This window comes from Miscanthus floridulus, chromosome 12, assembly GCF_019320115.1.
Source record: "Miscanthus floridulus cultivar M001 chromosome 12, ASM1932011v1, whole genome shotgun sequence".
Lineage (NCBI taxonomy): Eukaryota > Viridiplantae > Streptophyta > Magnoliopsida > Poales > Poaceae > Miscanthus > Miscanthus floridulus.
The window spans coordinates 47326533-47343626 of NC_089591.1; the positions used below are offsets into that span (position 1 = coordinate 47326533).

The 17094-nt window shown below is 41.7% G+C and overlaps 1 protein-coding gene across 1 annotated transcript; it reads left to right on the forward strand.

The window, feature by feature from the left end:
• Positions 1-11105: 11105 nt before the first annotated feature.
• LOC136495814 (uncharacterized) lies at positions 11106-11897 on the forward strand. Its single transcript, XM_066491636.1, has 2 exons — positions 11106-11324; positions 11430-11897. The coding sequence occupies exons 1-2, from the start codon at positions 11106-11108 to the stop codon at positions 11895-11897; spliced, it is 687 nt and encodes a 228-aa protein (XP_066347733.1).
• Positions 11898-17094: the final 5197 nt, after the last annotated feature.

Genomic DNA, 17094 nt, shown 5'->3' on the forward strand with positions numbered 1-17094 from the left:
ATCACTTCTAACTTTCTTGATGGTTGTTTCAAACTCATTGTGAATGCCCTTGACAAATAATTTGAATGTTGCAAACACACCACTCTTATCAACAAGAAAGAACACCCATGTGTATCTAGTGAAATCATCCACAATCACAAATCCATATTTGTTTCCACTAATGCTAGAGTTTGTGGTTGGTCCAAACAAGTCCATATGCATCAACTCAAATGCCTTGGATGTACTCATCATGCTCTTCTTAGGATGTGTATTACCAACTTGCTTTTAGGCTTGACATGCACTACATAGCTTATCCTTCTCAAATGTGACATCTTTCAAGCCTCTAACTAAGTCATGCTTAATCAATTTGTTCAATTGTTTCATTCCAACATGACCAAGCCTTCTATGCCATAACCAACCCATACTAGACTTAGTGATCAAACATGTTGACAATTGAGCTTCTCTAGCATTGAAATCAACTAAGTATAGATTCTCATATCTAAATCCTTTGAATATCAAGTTAGAGCCATCTACACACATGATCTCTACATCATCCACACCAAATATGCACTTGAAACCAAAATCACAAAATTGAGCTACCGACAATAGGTTGAAGTTCAAGCTCTCTACTAGTAGCACATTGGAAATGCTCAAATCATTGGATATTGCAATCTTACCAAGCCCTTTGACCTTGCCTTTGCCATTGTCACCAAATGTGATACTATCAATCCCATTGCTCTTGCTTTCATTGATTGAATTGAACATTCTTGGATCACCGGTCATGTGTTGTGTGCACCCACTATCAAGCACCCAATGCCTTCCTCCGGCTTTATAATTTACCTACAAAAGAAGATCAATTCCTTTTAGGTACCTAAACTTGCTTGGGTCCTCGTAGGTTAGTCACCAAGGTCTTTGGTACCCAAATGGCCTTCTTCTTTGGGCCCACAATTGATGTACCAATGAACTTAGCCTTCACACCATTGGCACCCTTATAAAGCATGTAACAAGAATCAAATTTGATTGAGGATACAATAGGTAGCTTGTTCTTGTTAGTCTTGCAATTTTGCTCTATATGCCCAACTTGCTTGCATCTATTGCAAAACCAACCATTGCCCTTCACAAAGCTAGCTTTGGGATTGACAAAGGCCGCCTTACCTTTCTTGGGGGTATAGCCTAATCCCTCTTTATTGAGAGAAAATCTTTGGCTACCCAAGCACTTTAGCAAGTAGGCTTCTCCACCATAGGCATTGCCTAAGGCATGAGTGAGCTCATTTACCTCCTTCTTGAGGTTCTCATTTTCCACCATTAGTGATGTATCATTCATAGGTGGAGTAGTAATGATTGTGCTACAAGAAGTGTTAGTAGGAGCAACAATAATGGGTTCATGAAAAGATTCATTAATAAGATCACATGTTAGTCCCACATCACATGTTATGATCACTTGCTCCTTCTTGGCTTCCTCCACTTTGACTTGCTCAATGAGAGAGGAGTGAGCCTTTTCAAGCTTAGAGTGAGCTTTGCCAAGCTTTTCATGGGCTTCCATTAGCCTCTCATGAGTGGCATTGAGCTCATCAATGGATTGCTCAAGAAATTTGACTTTCTTGTTCAATTCCTTGCACTCCTTTCTCTTCATCTCAAAGCAAGTATGCACTTGCTCACACATGTCCATGAGCTCCTCCTTGGAGTACTCCTCATCATCATCATCACTCCTACAAGCATCACTTTCATATTCATCATCATCACTCACATCATATTTTACCTTGGTAGGTTTTGCCATGAGGCATGTCGATGGAGTGTCGAAGATGGAGGGCTTGTTGTTGATGGCGATGCTTGCTAGTGCTCTCTTGATAGATTTCTTGTCATCATCACTAGAGCTATCACTATCCGAAGAGCCATCACTATCCCACGTGACCACATATCCTCCACCCTTCTTCTTCTTTTGGAAGGTCATCTCCTTCTCCTTCTTTTCTTTCTTATTCTCCTTGTGCTTCTTCTTCTCATCCTCATCATTGTCACTATTATATGAACAATTTGTGACTACATGATCGGGGCTCTTGCAATTATAGCATCTTCTCACATACTCTTTATTCTTGGTGTGATCTCTTCTCTTTCTTGCACCATAGCCCTTCTTCTTCATGAATTTTCCCATCTTGCGCACAAAGAGAGCCATAGCTTCATCATCAATATCACTAAGATCATCATCATCACTTGATTCTTTCTTGGACTTGCCCTTGTTCTTTGATGATGATGAGCTAGCCTTGAATGCTATGCTTTTCTTCTTCTTGTCTTCTTCTTCCTTATTGTCATCCTTGTCATCCCCCTCCCTTTCCACACGGTATATCTCTTGTGTCATGACATCACCTAGTACTTGGTTGGGGGTAATATCCTTCAATCCTCCTCTTATGATGAGCAATCTCAACATCTCAAATCTTGGAGGTAGGCACATTAAGAACCGATGAGAGACATCATCATCCTTGATATTTTCTCCCAAAGCCTTCAAGTCATTGACAATTACTTGCAATCGATGGAGCATCTCCGGAATGCTCTCATCTTCCTTCATCTTGAAGCTTGTCAACTTGTCCTTGAGGATGTACAACTTGGCACTCTTCACCGCCGGTATGCCCTCATATGTTTCCTCCAATGTCTTTCACACCTCATTTGCTCTTTCACAATCCTTGATTTGCTCAAACACCTTGGAATCAATGGCATTGTATATGGTGTTGAGAGCCATTGTATTGCATTGCTTGTTGATCTTATATTGGTTAGTTGGATCATTGGGATCAATGATAGCATAGTCATTCTCGGTCACTTCCCATACTTGATCATTGATTGAACCAAGATACATCCTCATCTTTCTTTTCCAATAATCATAGCATGTGCCATCAAAGAACGGTGGTTTGCCCTCCACATGGTTGAACACAACTTGAGCCATAATTTGACACCGAGGTTGTTAAGCCTTCAATCAAACGGTGACCACGGCTCCGATACCACTTGAAAGGTCATAATATGGCTAGAGGGGGGTGAATAGCCTATTTAAAAATCTACAAATCAACTAGAGCAATTTGATTAGTATGACAAATAGCGTAATGCAAACTTGCTCTAGCTCTACAAGGGTTGCAAGCCACCTATCCAACAATTCTAGTTGCAATGATTACTTAGGCACACAAACTTGCTACTCTAAAGAGCTCAACTAGATGAATGTAAATAATAAAGCAAGCCCTCAATTCTAATTACACTAAAGAGCTTGTATCAACTAGTTTGCAAGAATGTAAATAAGTGAGTAGGGTGATTATACCGACGTGTAGGGGATGAACCAATCACAAGATGAATATATAGCCAATCACCGAGAGAATGCCAAAGACAAGAGACAATCGATTTTCTCCCGAGGTTCACGTGCTTGCCAACACGCTATGTCCCTGTTGTGTCGACCAACACTTGGTGGTTCAGCGGCTAAGAGGTGTTTCACAAACCTCATCCACACAATAGGACACCGCAAGAACCAACCCACAAGTGAGGTAACTCAATGACACGAGTAATTTACTAGAGTTACCTTTTGGCGCTCCGCCGGGGAAGGTACAACTCCCCTCACAATCACCGGAGACGGCCACGAACAATCACCAACTCATGCCAATCCTCCACCTGCTGCACCAAGCCGTCTAGGTGGTGGCAACCACCAAGAGTAACAAGCGTAATCCGTAGCGCAACATGAATACCAAGTGCCTCTAGATGCAATCACTCAAGCAATGCACTTGGATTCTCTCCCAATCTCACAAAGATGATGAATCAATGATGGAGATGAGTGGGAGGACTTTGGCTAAGCTCACAAGGTTGCTATGTTAATGAAAATGTGCAAGAGAGTGAGCTTGAGCCGGCCATTGGGCTTAAATAGAAGCCCCCACGAAATAGAACCATTGTACCCCTTCACTGGGCACTGATCGGGCTGACCGGACGCTCTGGCCGAACTGACCGGACGCTGGTCCTCAGCGTCCGGTCGCCCGATGGCATCCATGTGTCACCTGTGTTCAACTATGAATGATTGACCTCAACAGTCGAAATATTGACTAGACGCTCCGACAAAGCTGACCAGACGCTAGACTCACAGCGTCCGGTCGTTTCCAGTAAGGGTCCAAATCCTATTTTTGCCGACCGAACACGTCCGGTTATGTATGATCGGACATAGCCCAGTGTCCAGTGCTTAACCCTAACCATTGTGCCATCTGACATCTCGACCGGACGTAGCCTTGTAGCGTCCGGTCGCTGAGTGACCCAACGTTAGGTCAGTAGACCGACGCCAGCATCATTTCGACCAACTCCATTTCACCTCTAACTTCTTCACCCTTGTTCAAATGTACCAACCACCAAGTGTATCACCTTGTGCACATGTGTTAGCATATTTTCACAAACGTTTTCAAGGGTGTTAGCACTCCACTAGACCCTAAATGCATATGCAATGAGTTAGAGCATCTAGTGGCACTTTTGATAACCGCATTTTGATACGAGTTTCACTCCTCTTAATAGTACGGTTATCTATCCTAAATGTGATCACACTCACTAAGTGTCTTGATCACTAAAACAAAATGGCTCCTACATTTTATACCTTTGCCTTGAACCTTTTGTTTTTCTCTTTCTTCTTTTTCAAGTTTAAGCATTTGACCATCACCATGCCATCACCATTGTCATGATCTTCGCCATTGCTTCATCACTTGGAGTAGTGCTACCTATTTCATAATCATCTTGATAAACTAGGTTAGCACTTAGGGTTTCATCAATTAACCAAAACCAAACTAGAGCTTTCACGTGGCTAAGGCATGTCTGATCTTGAGGAGGTTTACTAGCTTGTTGAATCTGGTATATAGCTCGTTATCATGGATGTAACGATCCGGTCGATCCCCACTGTTAGCACTTTATATCAAAGTATGCTAGCTGGTAGATTTGCTTTTGACCAGGCGTAACCTTGGTTGTTTGCTATGCCTGCATCGGCTAAATAGCCGATTGCTAGTACTTTAATGCTTAAAGTGTGTCTTCATGATTTCTGATAAATGTGAATAGATCTGTTTACTTTAAAGATTTGATCTACTATCTTTATCATGGCTGCCATCAATCTGGTCAAACCCCACTGTTAAGGATAACAGGTTAGATTTGATAAGTTTATAGATCTGTCCATATTAGATAGTCGATTGTTCACATGCTATAATCCCTTTCCTACCAGAATTGGCTATTTTAGACGATTCATCTATGCTTTCGTGAACCTGTTGATGTATGGTCGGTTCTATGGTTTTTTTGACTTTAGAATATTGTCATCATCTTAGCTGCATCGATCCGGTCAAACCTCACTGTTGATGGTAATAAATTAGATTTAGACAGTCATAGATCCTTTTATATTTAACAGTCGATTGTTTACGTGGTATATCCCTTGTTCACTAGATTCATTGGCTCTACACCACGTATTGATCAAATCTAATTTAGCCAGTGATGTATCTTTGACGCATATATGTTAATAGCTCAAGGGAAAGGATCATTAAAACTGGGTGCATTGTATTCATTACTATAAAATCAATCATGACCTGATGAGCGTTACAGTCCATAATAGCTGATTTCTTCTCGTATTAGCTATATTAGTCGATTTTCTCGTCTGGCTACACCCGAAGCGGCATACTTGAAACTGTCTGGGCAAAACCAGCATGTTTCACCCTAAATTACTAATAAACTTTCTCTCCTTGTCAATTGTAGGTCAAATTGATTGGCATGCCATTGGGAATTCGTAGGATCGACTAGTTCTGCGTTGAAGCCAGGCAAATTTCCAGATCGTTCTGGGTTGCTGCGTGTCCACCGAGCACGGCTACCACATTTTGCGTCGACATGCGTTCTGGCATGCCCGGTGGGACCCCACAATCGTCCTGGCAACTCACAACAATAGTGACATTCTTATGGTGTCTTATGAAGATCTACCTGATGAGGATAAAGATGTCATTAGTAAAGCTATAGAAGAATTTTAGAACAAGTGTTTGTTGTCCTACACCAAGACACATAACAATAAAGTTGTTCAGAAATATCCACTACCAAGAGTTTTGATGAATGGATAGTTAGATATAGATGAAGCTGATGATCAGTGTTTCTTCATAGATGTTGTAAACAAATCTATTCATGATGCCATGTTGAACCATAATACAGCTTTCTTGAATATATTCCACAATACCATGAAAGAGGTGTTTCATGGATGTCCAATTGATTAGGTTGGACCGACTTATTACAACATTCCACATCCGTCGACTCAGGGGACTAATCAAGCCAGTACTAGCCATCAAGAAGCAGCACTAACTGATAATGAAAATGTCTAGGTAGTTTAGAGCTCATCAGAACAAGTTCAAGGTATCACTACTAATCAAATACAAAATAATCCTGGATTACCAGTGTAGTATGTGCAACAACTGACGAGGCAAATTCAGAATCAAATGGTTAATTTTGGCACATTAGGCCAAATATCGTCGTCGACTCAAAAGATAGCGCCATCAGTTCAAATGATTCATAGAGATATAGATCTTAACATTTATAACCAGAGACTTCAAGCAGCAAATCAGCAAATGACCCAACAGATATAGATTCCACAAACAATATCATTATGGCACAGATTGCAATACCCTTTATATGATTCCAAATCTAGGGTATCAAGGTACCCAAAATTTTAATCCGCAGATGGGTCAACAATTGCAGAGAAAACTAGATTCAAATGATGATGAGTTGTTGTTTAGAGTGACCGATATGATAAAAAATTAGTTTGGTTTGAAACCAAAAGGGTAGACCTTTTCGTACAAACGTCCATATCCAGAGTAGTATGACTTGGTCGCTCTTCCTATAAATTATAGGCTCCCAGAATTTGCTAAGTTCACTGGCCAAGATAGCACAAGTACAATAGAATATGTCAGTTGGTATCTTACACAGTTGGGCAAAGCATCCATTGAAGAGGCTCATCGAGTTTGTGTCTTCTCCTTGTCCCTATCAGGACCAGCCTTTAATTGGTTTTCATCATTGCCAATTAAATTCATTGCCAATTGGACTGACCTAGAGAAGAAGTTTCATACATATTTCTATACTAGGACAGGAGAAAAGAAAATCATAGATTTAACGACCATAAAGCAAAGAACTAAGGAATCGGGTGCCGAGTTTCTTCAGAGGTTCCGAGAAACTAGGAATTTGTGCTTTTTATTGAATCTAACTGATGATCAGCTAGCTGCTTAGGCCATTCAAGGAATGTTGCCAACATGGAGAGAGAAGCTACTTGGGCAATAGTTTAACAATTTAGGTCAATTGGCTCAACGGGTGGTAGCACTTAATAGCCAATTCCAGAATATGCGCAGAGATACCCAATTCTAGAAGAATGTCGCAATTGCTGAAGCCTATAATCCATATTTAGATGATGACGGCGATGAGGACGATGAAGAAGAAGAGATTGCTGTGGTCGAATGGAATTGGGGTAAGAAGACAGTGATGGTGCCAAATCCTTAGGGAAAAGGGGTTGAAGAGAGCTATGATTTCGACGTCACAAAATCAGACAAGCTCTTCGATTTTTTGCTTGAGAGAGGACAGATCAAGTTGCCCTCCAATCATGTTATGTTACCTTGTGATCAGTTGAAGAATAAGAAGTTCTATAAATTTCATAACGCTACTTCTCATTCTACTAACGAGTGCAGAATTTTTTGGCAACATATACAGAGGGCTATTCAGCAAGGGAAGCTTAAATTAGATACACCTCGGAAGATAAAAGTTGATGATAATCCTTTCCCAAGAGATCAGAATATGGTTGATGTTAAGTTGCTCAAGGGAAAGACTAAAGTCCTAACATCAACTAGGGCAAAAGAAACTAGAACCATCGATCCAAAGATGCAAATATTGGCTGATGGATATAGAGAGATTAAAAGGCGTCGTGATCAACAAAAGAGTCGATATGAGCAGGAAGATACGTCAAGAAACGGGGCGATAAGGCCACATATCACATCTTGAATTTTGTTGAATAAATGGCAGTGCAGAAGGAAAAGGATTATCAGCGTTGGTTAGAAGAGAAAGAATACCAACATCAACAAGAAGAGGAGAGGTATGAAAGAAAACAAGCTGAATCACATTGGAATTGTCCTTTCTTCAGACATCGTTGGAATAAAGGTTTGAAATTGCCTACTAGAAATAATTGCCTAGAGTGTTGTGAGCAATATTGGAAGTTTAGGCAATCTCAAGCCAACCGCCGGTCTATCTATGCTTGAGATGAGTATCATCATAATAATATAGATCGGCGCTTAAAAAATAGAAATGTTCATGATTGGCTTAGGAAGCGAGTTGTTGATCAAAACTAGGCTGATTATGAAGAAGAAGGTAATAAGGAAGAGTATGTTTGGCAGGAAGGGCAATGGTGTCCAGGAGGTGTGACAAGAAGTCAGAAAAGAAGGGTACAATGCCTTAGGAATAGAGAGCTAGAAACGGCTCAGGCATCTGGTAGACCTCAAGTGTGGCGTGCTAAACAAATAGCCGATAGGGGTCAACCATCGGCTAATATTCAAATGACTTTTCTGTTGCTGTCAGAATTTAGAGCTCTAGTAGACCAAGAAGTCTATTCAGATTTTGATAAATCAGAGTATGAACAGATAGTTGCCAAGTTGACAGTTAAACAATAAGCTATATTCGATAAGTCAGCCAAGCATCGGCACGTAAAAGATTTATATGTAAAAGGTTTCGTTGATGGGAAGCTGATGAGCAAAATGTTGGTGGATGGAGGTGCTTCTGTTAATCTTATGTCTTATACTACTTTTCGCAAGTTTGGCAAGGGGCCAGGAGATTTGATTAAGACCGACATGATGCTTAAAGATTTTGGGGTAATGCATCCAAGACCAGGGGGCAATAAATGTCGAATTAACAAATAGAAGTAAGACTTTGCTCACCACATTCTTTGTTATTAATGGAAAGGGTTCATACAGTTTACTCCTTGGTCATGATTGGATTCATGCAAATTGTTGTGTACCATCGACTATGCATCAATGCTTGATTCTGTGGCATGGAGAAGATGTTGATCTGGTTCATGCTGATGATTTTGTGAGTATAGCAACAACTGATCCAATGTATTGGAAACTAGAAGACTTCAAATGTTTTTCTAGCAACCTATGAGTTGGACCAAATATCGTGAGGCAAGGGAATAACAAGTATGTGGTTTTGTGGTGGTTCGTCTGATATGATCTTTGCGTACACATAGGAGTTGACATGCTTTGCTAGAGGACGCTATCAACTATTGGCTGAGTAGGAGTACTTAGGCCATGTCTATGTGTGCGTGAACCCATAGGGTCGCACGCTTAAGGGGCTAGAAGCCTAATTCGGATTGGATCCAAGTTAGACAAGGCTTAGGGTTACTAATGGGCCTCCAACTTGGGAGCTCATTAGGGACACCTATAAATAAGTGGGGTGGGCAACGAGGCTAGATATACATGCCTTTTTGGTAGCCGCCGCCGCCCATCCTACGCCCGTGCCTGCTGCTCCTCACGAACCTAGCAGTCCGGAGGCGCGACGCTTTCTCCCTGTATGTGTGGATACCTCAGAGGTACTGCATCTGGAGCACAAGGATGAACCGCATGAAGGGGACAGACGTACGGATGACCTGGCAACTGCACAGCACTACTACGACGCATACGACTACATCGAGTTGCTTCCGCTGCACCTGCGCGTCTAGTGGTAATCTCATGATTTATAACTAGCAGTAGATCCTGGTTTATGAGGTCGAATTTTTGTTTTCCGGCTAGCGTAGCATCCTCATAACCCTACAGTGCATATGGAGATATGCGCGGTTGTAGATGAGTTTCTGATCATGGTTCGTGATTTTACCATGTTGGTCTTGTAACGATCTACTCGTACCGGTCGGAATTCCACCATCCGAGTTAAGTGATACATGTAAATCCAGTCATGGCAAGATGGAGATCAATTAGATTGATCGAATTGAACCTAGGTCAAGTGCCGAGCGCATGTGATGTGCAACGGTGATAGATTGGATCTACTGCCGGGCGCCGGATTGCAAGGAAAAGTGTTGTTCAGTAAAACAGCCATAACTTTTGCATACGACCTCGGATTGAGACGAACTCTAAACAAAAATTGTAGAGAACAAAATTTTACATCTGATTCTCACCGCCTTTGGCGGTTTGCTGAAATTAGATTTGCGAAAAATGGCCGGGAAGGTAGTGTTTTCGGCGTTTTAAGATTAGACGTCGGAATCGGTTAACTCTGTTTTGCAGGAATTTATGACTGGTATAGCCCTTATGTGTTTGTGATGCATGTATGTAATTAATTCATGGCTTGCATGTCGTGAGTATGACAATATGGCTGGAGCCACAAAGATATTGACAATTTGATGTAATGGCCTGCGTGCCAAACTGTGATGATCCTATCCACGACTATGTAATTTTCTTCACTGTCTTGCATTAGTGATAGCTAGTCTTGGTGGACTCATCATTGAAGGATGGCATACATGGATCATGGAGATGGAGATCATCATGAGGAACAGTTCAATGGAGATGGAGATCCCCAAAGGAACAATGGGCTATACCATGTCATATCTGTGTTATTGTCGTTCTTACTATGTTCTACTTTCACGTGCGATAATGTTTTTGTCTACATGCGATGGTGAAGTAGAACGATCCCTCAGCAATGTTTAAGTTAAAATGCTTTCCCAAACCATGCACTATCATGTGTCTTGTACAATCGGTGGTGGGTCTATGAAATTAGGGTGCAACTGGTTTTCCTTAACTAGACAGGTTCGTATCGGATACTTACAGCAGAAGGGTTGGTTACTTGGATAAGGTCATCCTAACGGTTAGGGACCTTGGAGCATGAGTAGTTGGGCACCAAAGAATAGAGATGCTACCCAACAACAAGAGTCATATGTGATATGATTAGCAGAGAGTTTCTTACCAATCTACCATGTCTTCTAGCGGTGATGCTAAAGCTCACTAGTAGACTTGTTAGTTGTGGGTCTTGAATCACTAAGTTTCAAGAGAGGGATATTGATTTTAGTGGGAGTAGATTCTATTAAAGGTTTAATATTGTTTACTCTGTCTTGGATATATTGTCTTAGTATTTTGCATTACTTTTGTTGTAGATAAATGGCGCCTAGCAATCAACCATTTACTTTGCGTTCAATTCTTGAGAAAGATAAGTTGAATGGAACAAACTATGTGGATTGCATCCGCAACCTAAGAATTGTTCTTAGGGCTGAGAAAAAGGAAGAAATTCTAGACACCCCATTACCAGAAGAGCCTACTGATAATGCACCTGCTGCAGAGAAAAACGCTTACAAGAGAGCATGTGATGTTGATCTTGAAGTGAGTTGCCTTATGCTTGCTTGTATGGAACTAGATTTGCAGTTGTAGTTTGACAATAACCATGCAGCGCACGATATGATCGTGGCACTCAATGATATGTTCTAGACTCAAGCCAGGACTGAAAGGTTCAATGTCTCAAAGGCTTTTGCTGAAACCAAGCTAGCAGAGGGCGTAATAGTTGGGTCACATGTGATCAAAATGGTTGGTTATACTCAGAGGTTGGAGAAGCTAGGCTTCCCAATTGGCCCTAAATTAGATACTGATTTTATTCTCGCGTCTCTTCCGCCCAGCTATGGAAATTTTGTTGCAAACTACAATATGCATGGGGCAGAGAAGGGCTTGAATGAATTATGTGGCATGCTTAAAATAGCAGAGGATGATATCAAGAAAGGTGTTGGCAGTAGCCATGTGATGGCGGTCCAAAACAAGCCTAAGTTTAAGAAGAAGGGCAATTCTTGGAAGAAGAAAAAGGGCAAGGCTAAAGATGAGATTTCTAAGCCAAATCCACTTGCGCCCAAGGCTGGACCACCTGCTGATGCTGAGTGCTTTCATTATCATGGGAAAGGTCACTAGAAGAGGAACTACAAGCTGTACCAAGAATCCATAAAGGATCGCGACAGTAAAGGTACTCCCGCAGCTTGTACACTTGTTATTTATGTTACGGACATTTTCCTTGCTAATTCTTATATTAATTCTTGGGTATTTGATACTGGATCGGTTGCTCATATTTGCAATATGATGTAGGGAATGATAAGAAGTAGAAGCGTGGAAAAGAGAGAAGTTGATTTCCGCGTGGGCAATAATGCAAGAGTTGCTGCGTTGAACGTCGGGACGATGCAACTCCACCTCCCGTCAGGATTTATTATGGAGTTGAATAATTGTTATTTTGTTCCTAGTTTAAGTCAAAACATTATGTCACCTTCATGTTTGATGAAGGATGGTTATTCATTTGCGAGTAAAGACATTGGTTGTGTGATCTCTAAAATGGCATGTTTGTGGCTTCTGCATCCATTGTGAATGGGTTATTTATTTTAAATCTTGAAGATGCTCCTGTCTATAATATAAGTGCTAAAAGCCTCAGCTTAATGAGTTAAGTCCTACCTATATGTGGCATTGTCGTTTAGGTCATATAAGTGAGAATCGCATGAAGAGGCTCCATTCTGATGGGCTTTTAACTTCGTTTGATTTTGAATCATACGAGACATGTGAGGCTTGCCTGCTGGGCAAGATGACCAAGATGCCTTCACAGGTTTTCCTGAGAGGGCGGTAGACTTGCTAGAACTCATACATACTGATGTGTGCGGACCAATGAGTACGACAACAAGAGGTGGATTCCAATACTTCATAACCTTCATTGATGACTTTAGTAGATATGACTATGTCTACTTAATGAGACATAACTCTGAGACATTTGAAAAGTTCAAGGAGTTTCAGAGTGAAGTAGAGAATCAACATGGTAAGAAAATTAAGGCTTTGCGATCTGATCGTGGAGGCGAATATTTGAGCCACGAGTTTAGCAATCATCTAAAGAGTTGCGGAATTGTTCCACGGCTTACGCCACCTGGAATGCCTCAGAGAAATGGCGTGTCCGAGTGATGTAATTGGACTTCGTTGGACATGGTTCGGTCTATGATGAGACAGGCAGACCTACCATTATCATTTTGGGGATACGCTCTAGAAACAGCCGCTTTCACATTGAATAGGGTACCATCTAAGTCCGTAGTTAAGACACCATATGAGATGTGGACTGGTAAGACTCCTAGTTTGTCTTTTCTGAAAATTTGGGGTTGTGAAGTTTATGTCAAACGACTTATGATAGATAAACTAACACCCAAATCAGACAAATGCTTTTTCGTGGGATATCCGAAGGAAACTTTAGCGTATTACTTCTACAACCGATCAGAGGGCAAAGTGTTTGTTGCTCGGAATGGTGTTTTCTTAGAGAAAGAGTTTCTCAAAAGAGAGAAAAGTGGACAGAAGGTGTATCTTGAAGAAGTTCAAGATGAGCCAGGTGGGAAGGACTCTACGAGTGATGCTAATGTAGCAGAACAAGTTGAGATACTCGTGGCAATAGAAACACCGCCACAACCACGAAGGTTAGCAAGAATCCATGAGTTGCATGGGGATTTGTTATTGTTAGACGATGACGAACCAGCAACTTATGCGGAAGCAATGATGGACCCAGATTCCGAGAAATAGCAAAGTGCCATGAGATCTGAGATAGATTCCATGGGAAACAACCAAGTTTGGAACTTGGTTGACCCGCCTGATGGGGTTAGACCCATAGAGTGCAAATGGATCTATAAAAAGAAAAAGGATATGGATGGAAACGTTCACATCTATAAAGCTCAACTTGTTGCAAAGGGTTTTCGGCAAGTTCAAGGAATTGACTACGACGAGACTTTCTCGCCGGTAGCGATGCTTAAATCTATCCGGATCATTCTAGCAATAGCTGCTTATTTTGATTATGAGATATGGCAGATGGATGTTAAAACAGCCTTTCTAAATAGAAATTTGGATGAGGACGTGTATATGATACAGCCTGAAGGTTTTGTTGATCCAAACAATGCTAGAAAAATTTGTAAGCTTCAGAAATCCATTTATGGGTTAAAGCAAGCATCTCGGAGTTGGAACATTCATTTTAATGAAGTGGTCAAAGGGTTTGGCTTCCGTTAGAATGAAGAAGAACCTTGTGTTTACAAGAAGGAAAGTGGGAGCGTTGTTGTATTTATGATCTTGTATGTGGATGACATATTATTGATTGGGAATGACATTCCTATGTTGCAATCCGTAAAGACTTCACTGAATAATAATTTTTCTATGAAGGATTTAGGAGAAGCAGCATACATTTTGGGCATCAAGATCTATAGAGATAGATCAAAGAGGCTTATAGGATTAAGCCAAGATACGTACATTAACAAGGTGTTGAAACGATTCAACATGGAATAGTCCAAGAAAGGGTTCTTGCCTATGTCACATGGTATGCGCTTTAGCGATAAATAGTGTCCTTCGACAGCTGATGAGTGGAAGCGCATGAGTAAGGTTCCATATGCCTCGGCAGTTGGTTCCATCATGTACGCCATGATATGTACTCGCCCAGATGTCTCACATGCTCTAAGTGTTGCGAGCAGCTACCAAGCTGATCCAGGAGAGAGTCACTGGACACTTGTTAAAAACATTCTTAAGTACTTGAGAAGGACTAAAGATGTGTTCCTAATCTATGGAGGTGAGGAGGAGCTCGTTGTAAATGGTTACACCGATGCTAGCTTCCGAACTAACATGGATGATTCACATTCTCAATCAGGTTTTGTGTTCACAATAAATGGTGGTGTTGTAAGTTGGAAAAGTTCCAAGCAGGAGACGGTGACCGATTCTACAGCAGAGGCCGAGTACATTGCAGCTTGTAGAGCTACAAAGGAAGGTGTTTGGATGAGGAGATTCCTCATTGAACTTGGTGTGTTTCCGAATGCGTCCAGCCCATTGAATCTACATTGTGACAATAATGGGGCAATTGTGCAAGCCAAGGAACCAAGGAATCACCAAAAGAACAAACATGTACTGTGAAAATTTCACCTCATTCGAGAGTTCATTAGACGAGATGAGATCAAGATGTGCAAGATACACATAGATTTGAATGTTGCAGATCCTTTGACAAAGGCTCTTCCACAGCCTAAGCATGAGGCGCACATGAGAGCTATGGGTATTCGATATCTTCGAGATTAACTCTAGTGCAAGTGGGAGATTGTTGGGAGTATGCCCTAGAGATAATCATAGAGATGATTATATTGCCTTGTATCCATGATATATTATGAGTTCATTGAATTTCCATTAAAGACAACCTGTATCGATTAGCAATTATGTGAATTGTTTGTGAAACTCTTTTACTTGTAAGGTTATTCTAATGTGGTCCTTGGTCAGAGTTCATGTGAGGACACACATGAATAATGGATCAGCACATTATTAGTTGATGATTATGTTTCACAAGTCATAGACATGGAGATGTCAAACTAATAATGTGGGCACATGTATGACATGGGGCTGGACTGACCCAACATGAGATGTTGTTATTATCTCTATTCACATTATGTACGTTATGTCCTTAGACCTGAGATTGTTGTATGTATTCAAGATGTGAAACGACCTACTCAGGGACTATCAAACGCTACTCCGTAATAGGGTAGTCATAAAGGTGGTTTTTTTGGGTTTGTCGGGAAACATGCTATGAGACATAGACAATCAAGATGGAATTTGACCCTCTCTATATGAGAGAGATATCACTGGATCACTCTAATGATTAGATCAAGAAATGCATGGCTGTGCTTGGGTTAAGTGTTAACCTATGAGTTGGACCAAATATCGTGAGGCAAGGGAATAACAAGTATGTGGTTTTGTGGTGTTTTGTCTGATATGATCTTTGCGTATGCATAGGAGTTGACATGCCTTGCTAGAGGCCGCTGTCAACTAATGGCCGAGTAGGAGTACTCGGGCCATGTCTATGTGTGCGTGAACCCATAGGGTCGCATGCTTAAGGGGCTGGAAGCCTAATTTGGATTGGATCCAAGTTAGACAAGGCTTAGGGTTACTAATGGGCCTCCAACTCGGGAGCTCATTAGGGACGCCTATAAATAAGTGGGGTGGGCAACAGGGCTAGATATACATGCCTTTTTGGCAGCTGTCATCGCCCATCCTACGCTCGCACCTGCTGCTCCTCATGGACCTAGGAGTCCGGAGGCGCGATGCTTCCTCCCTGTACGTGTGGATACCTCGGAGGTGCTGTATCTGGAGCACAAGGATGAACCGCACAAAGGGGACGGACGTACAGATGACCTTGCAACTACATGGCACTGCTATGATGCGTTCAACTACATTGAGTCACTTCCGTTGCACCTACGCGTCTAGTGGTAATCCCATGATCTATAACTAGCAGTAGATCCTGGTTTATGAGGTCAAATTTTTATTTTCCGGCTAGCGTAGCATCCTCATAACCCTTCAGGAACCTCCTCCATCGCGTGCTTGCCTCGGTTGTCCTCGTCAGCCATAGGGTTTGGTTCGATCTACGGAAAGGAGGAAGAAAACTGCTATAGGGTTTGTGAAGACGGAGAAGTGCGAAGAACAGAGGCGATTGTAGGTGTAGATGTGCTTGAAGCCAGAGCCCTTAGCCGGTGTTTATAGCCTTGGAGATGGGATGGTCAATGTCTCAGGATATGCAAAGGCAAGCCCAATTAATGGAATAGGGAGCACCGTTCTACCAGTACTGAGGGAAAATGCGGCGATTAATGACCGGGGAGAAATTTGAAAAGTTTTACCATGAGAGCCGTTTTAGATTTAATCGAGTCAGATTGAATCACAAGTCAAAATTGGCTAATCCGAAATGGCTATTCTACTGAGCCTTGAAGAGACACGCAATAGGCCAGATAACTGCTTACAAATTGGTACATGGAACATGAGTATAGGGCAAAAGAGGAGTCACTTAAAACATAGAAATTGTTTGCTAGCTTCTCCTATTACAAACTAAGGGCCGGAGAACACTTTGTTCACTATGTCTTCGGTCTAGGAAGCGAGGGCTACGGAGTTGGCGGTGTTGAAGAAATCATTGACCAGACGCTCATGGTCCTCAGGGTGTTCGGTGGCTGGGAAACCATGGGGAAGAAGTCAAAGCTCATGACCAGAGTGAGCTTGCGCAACAGCCAATGCCATGGCAGCACCATGATGAACACTATGAAGGGCAACTTCTCTGATGTGGTTTGGGATATCGTACAACCGAACCACC

Excerpts from the sequence above, each read along its gene's own strand:
- LOC136495814 (XM_066491636.1), top strand. The coding sequence starts at position 11,106 with ATGGCGCCTAGCAATCAACCATTTACTTTGCGTTCAATTCTTGAGAAA. Across the intron at positions 11,325-11,429 it reads CATGTGATGTTGATCTTGAA|ACTCAAGCCAGGACTGAAAG; the intron begins GTGAGTTGCCTT and ends GATATGTTCTAG.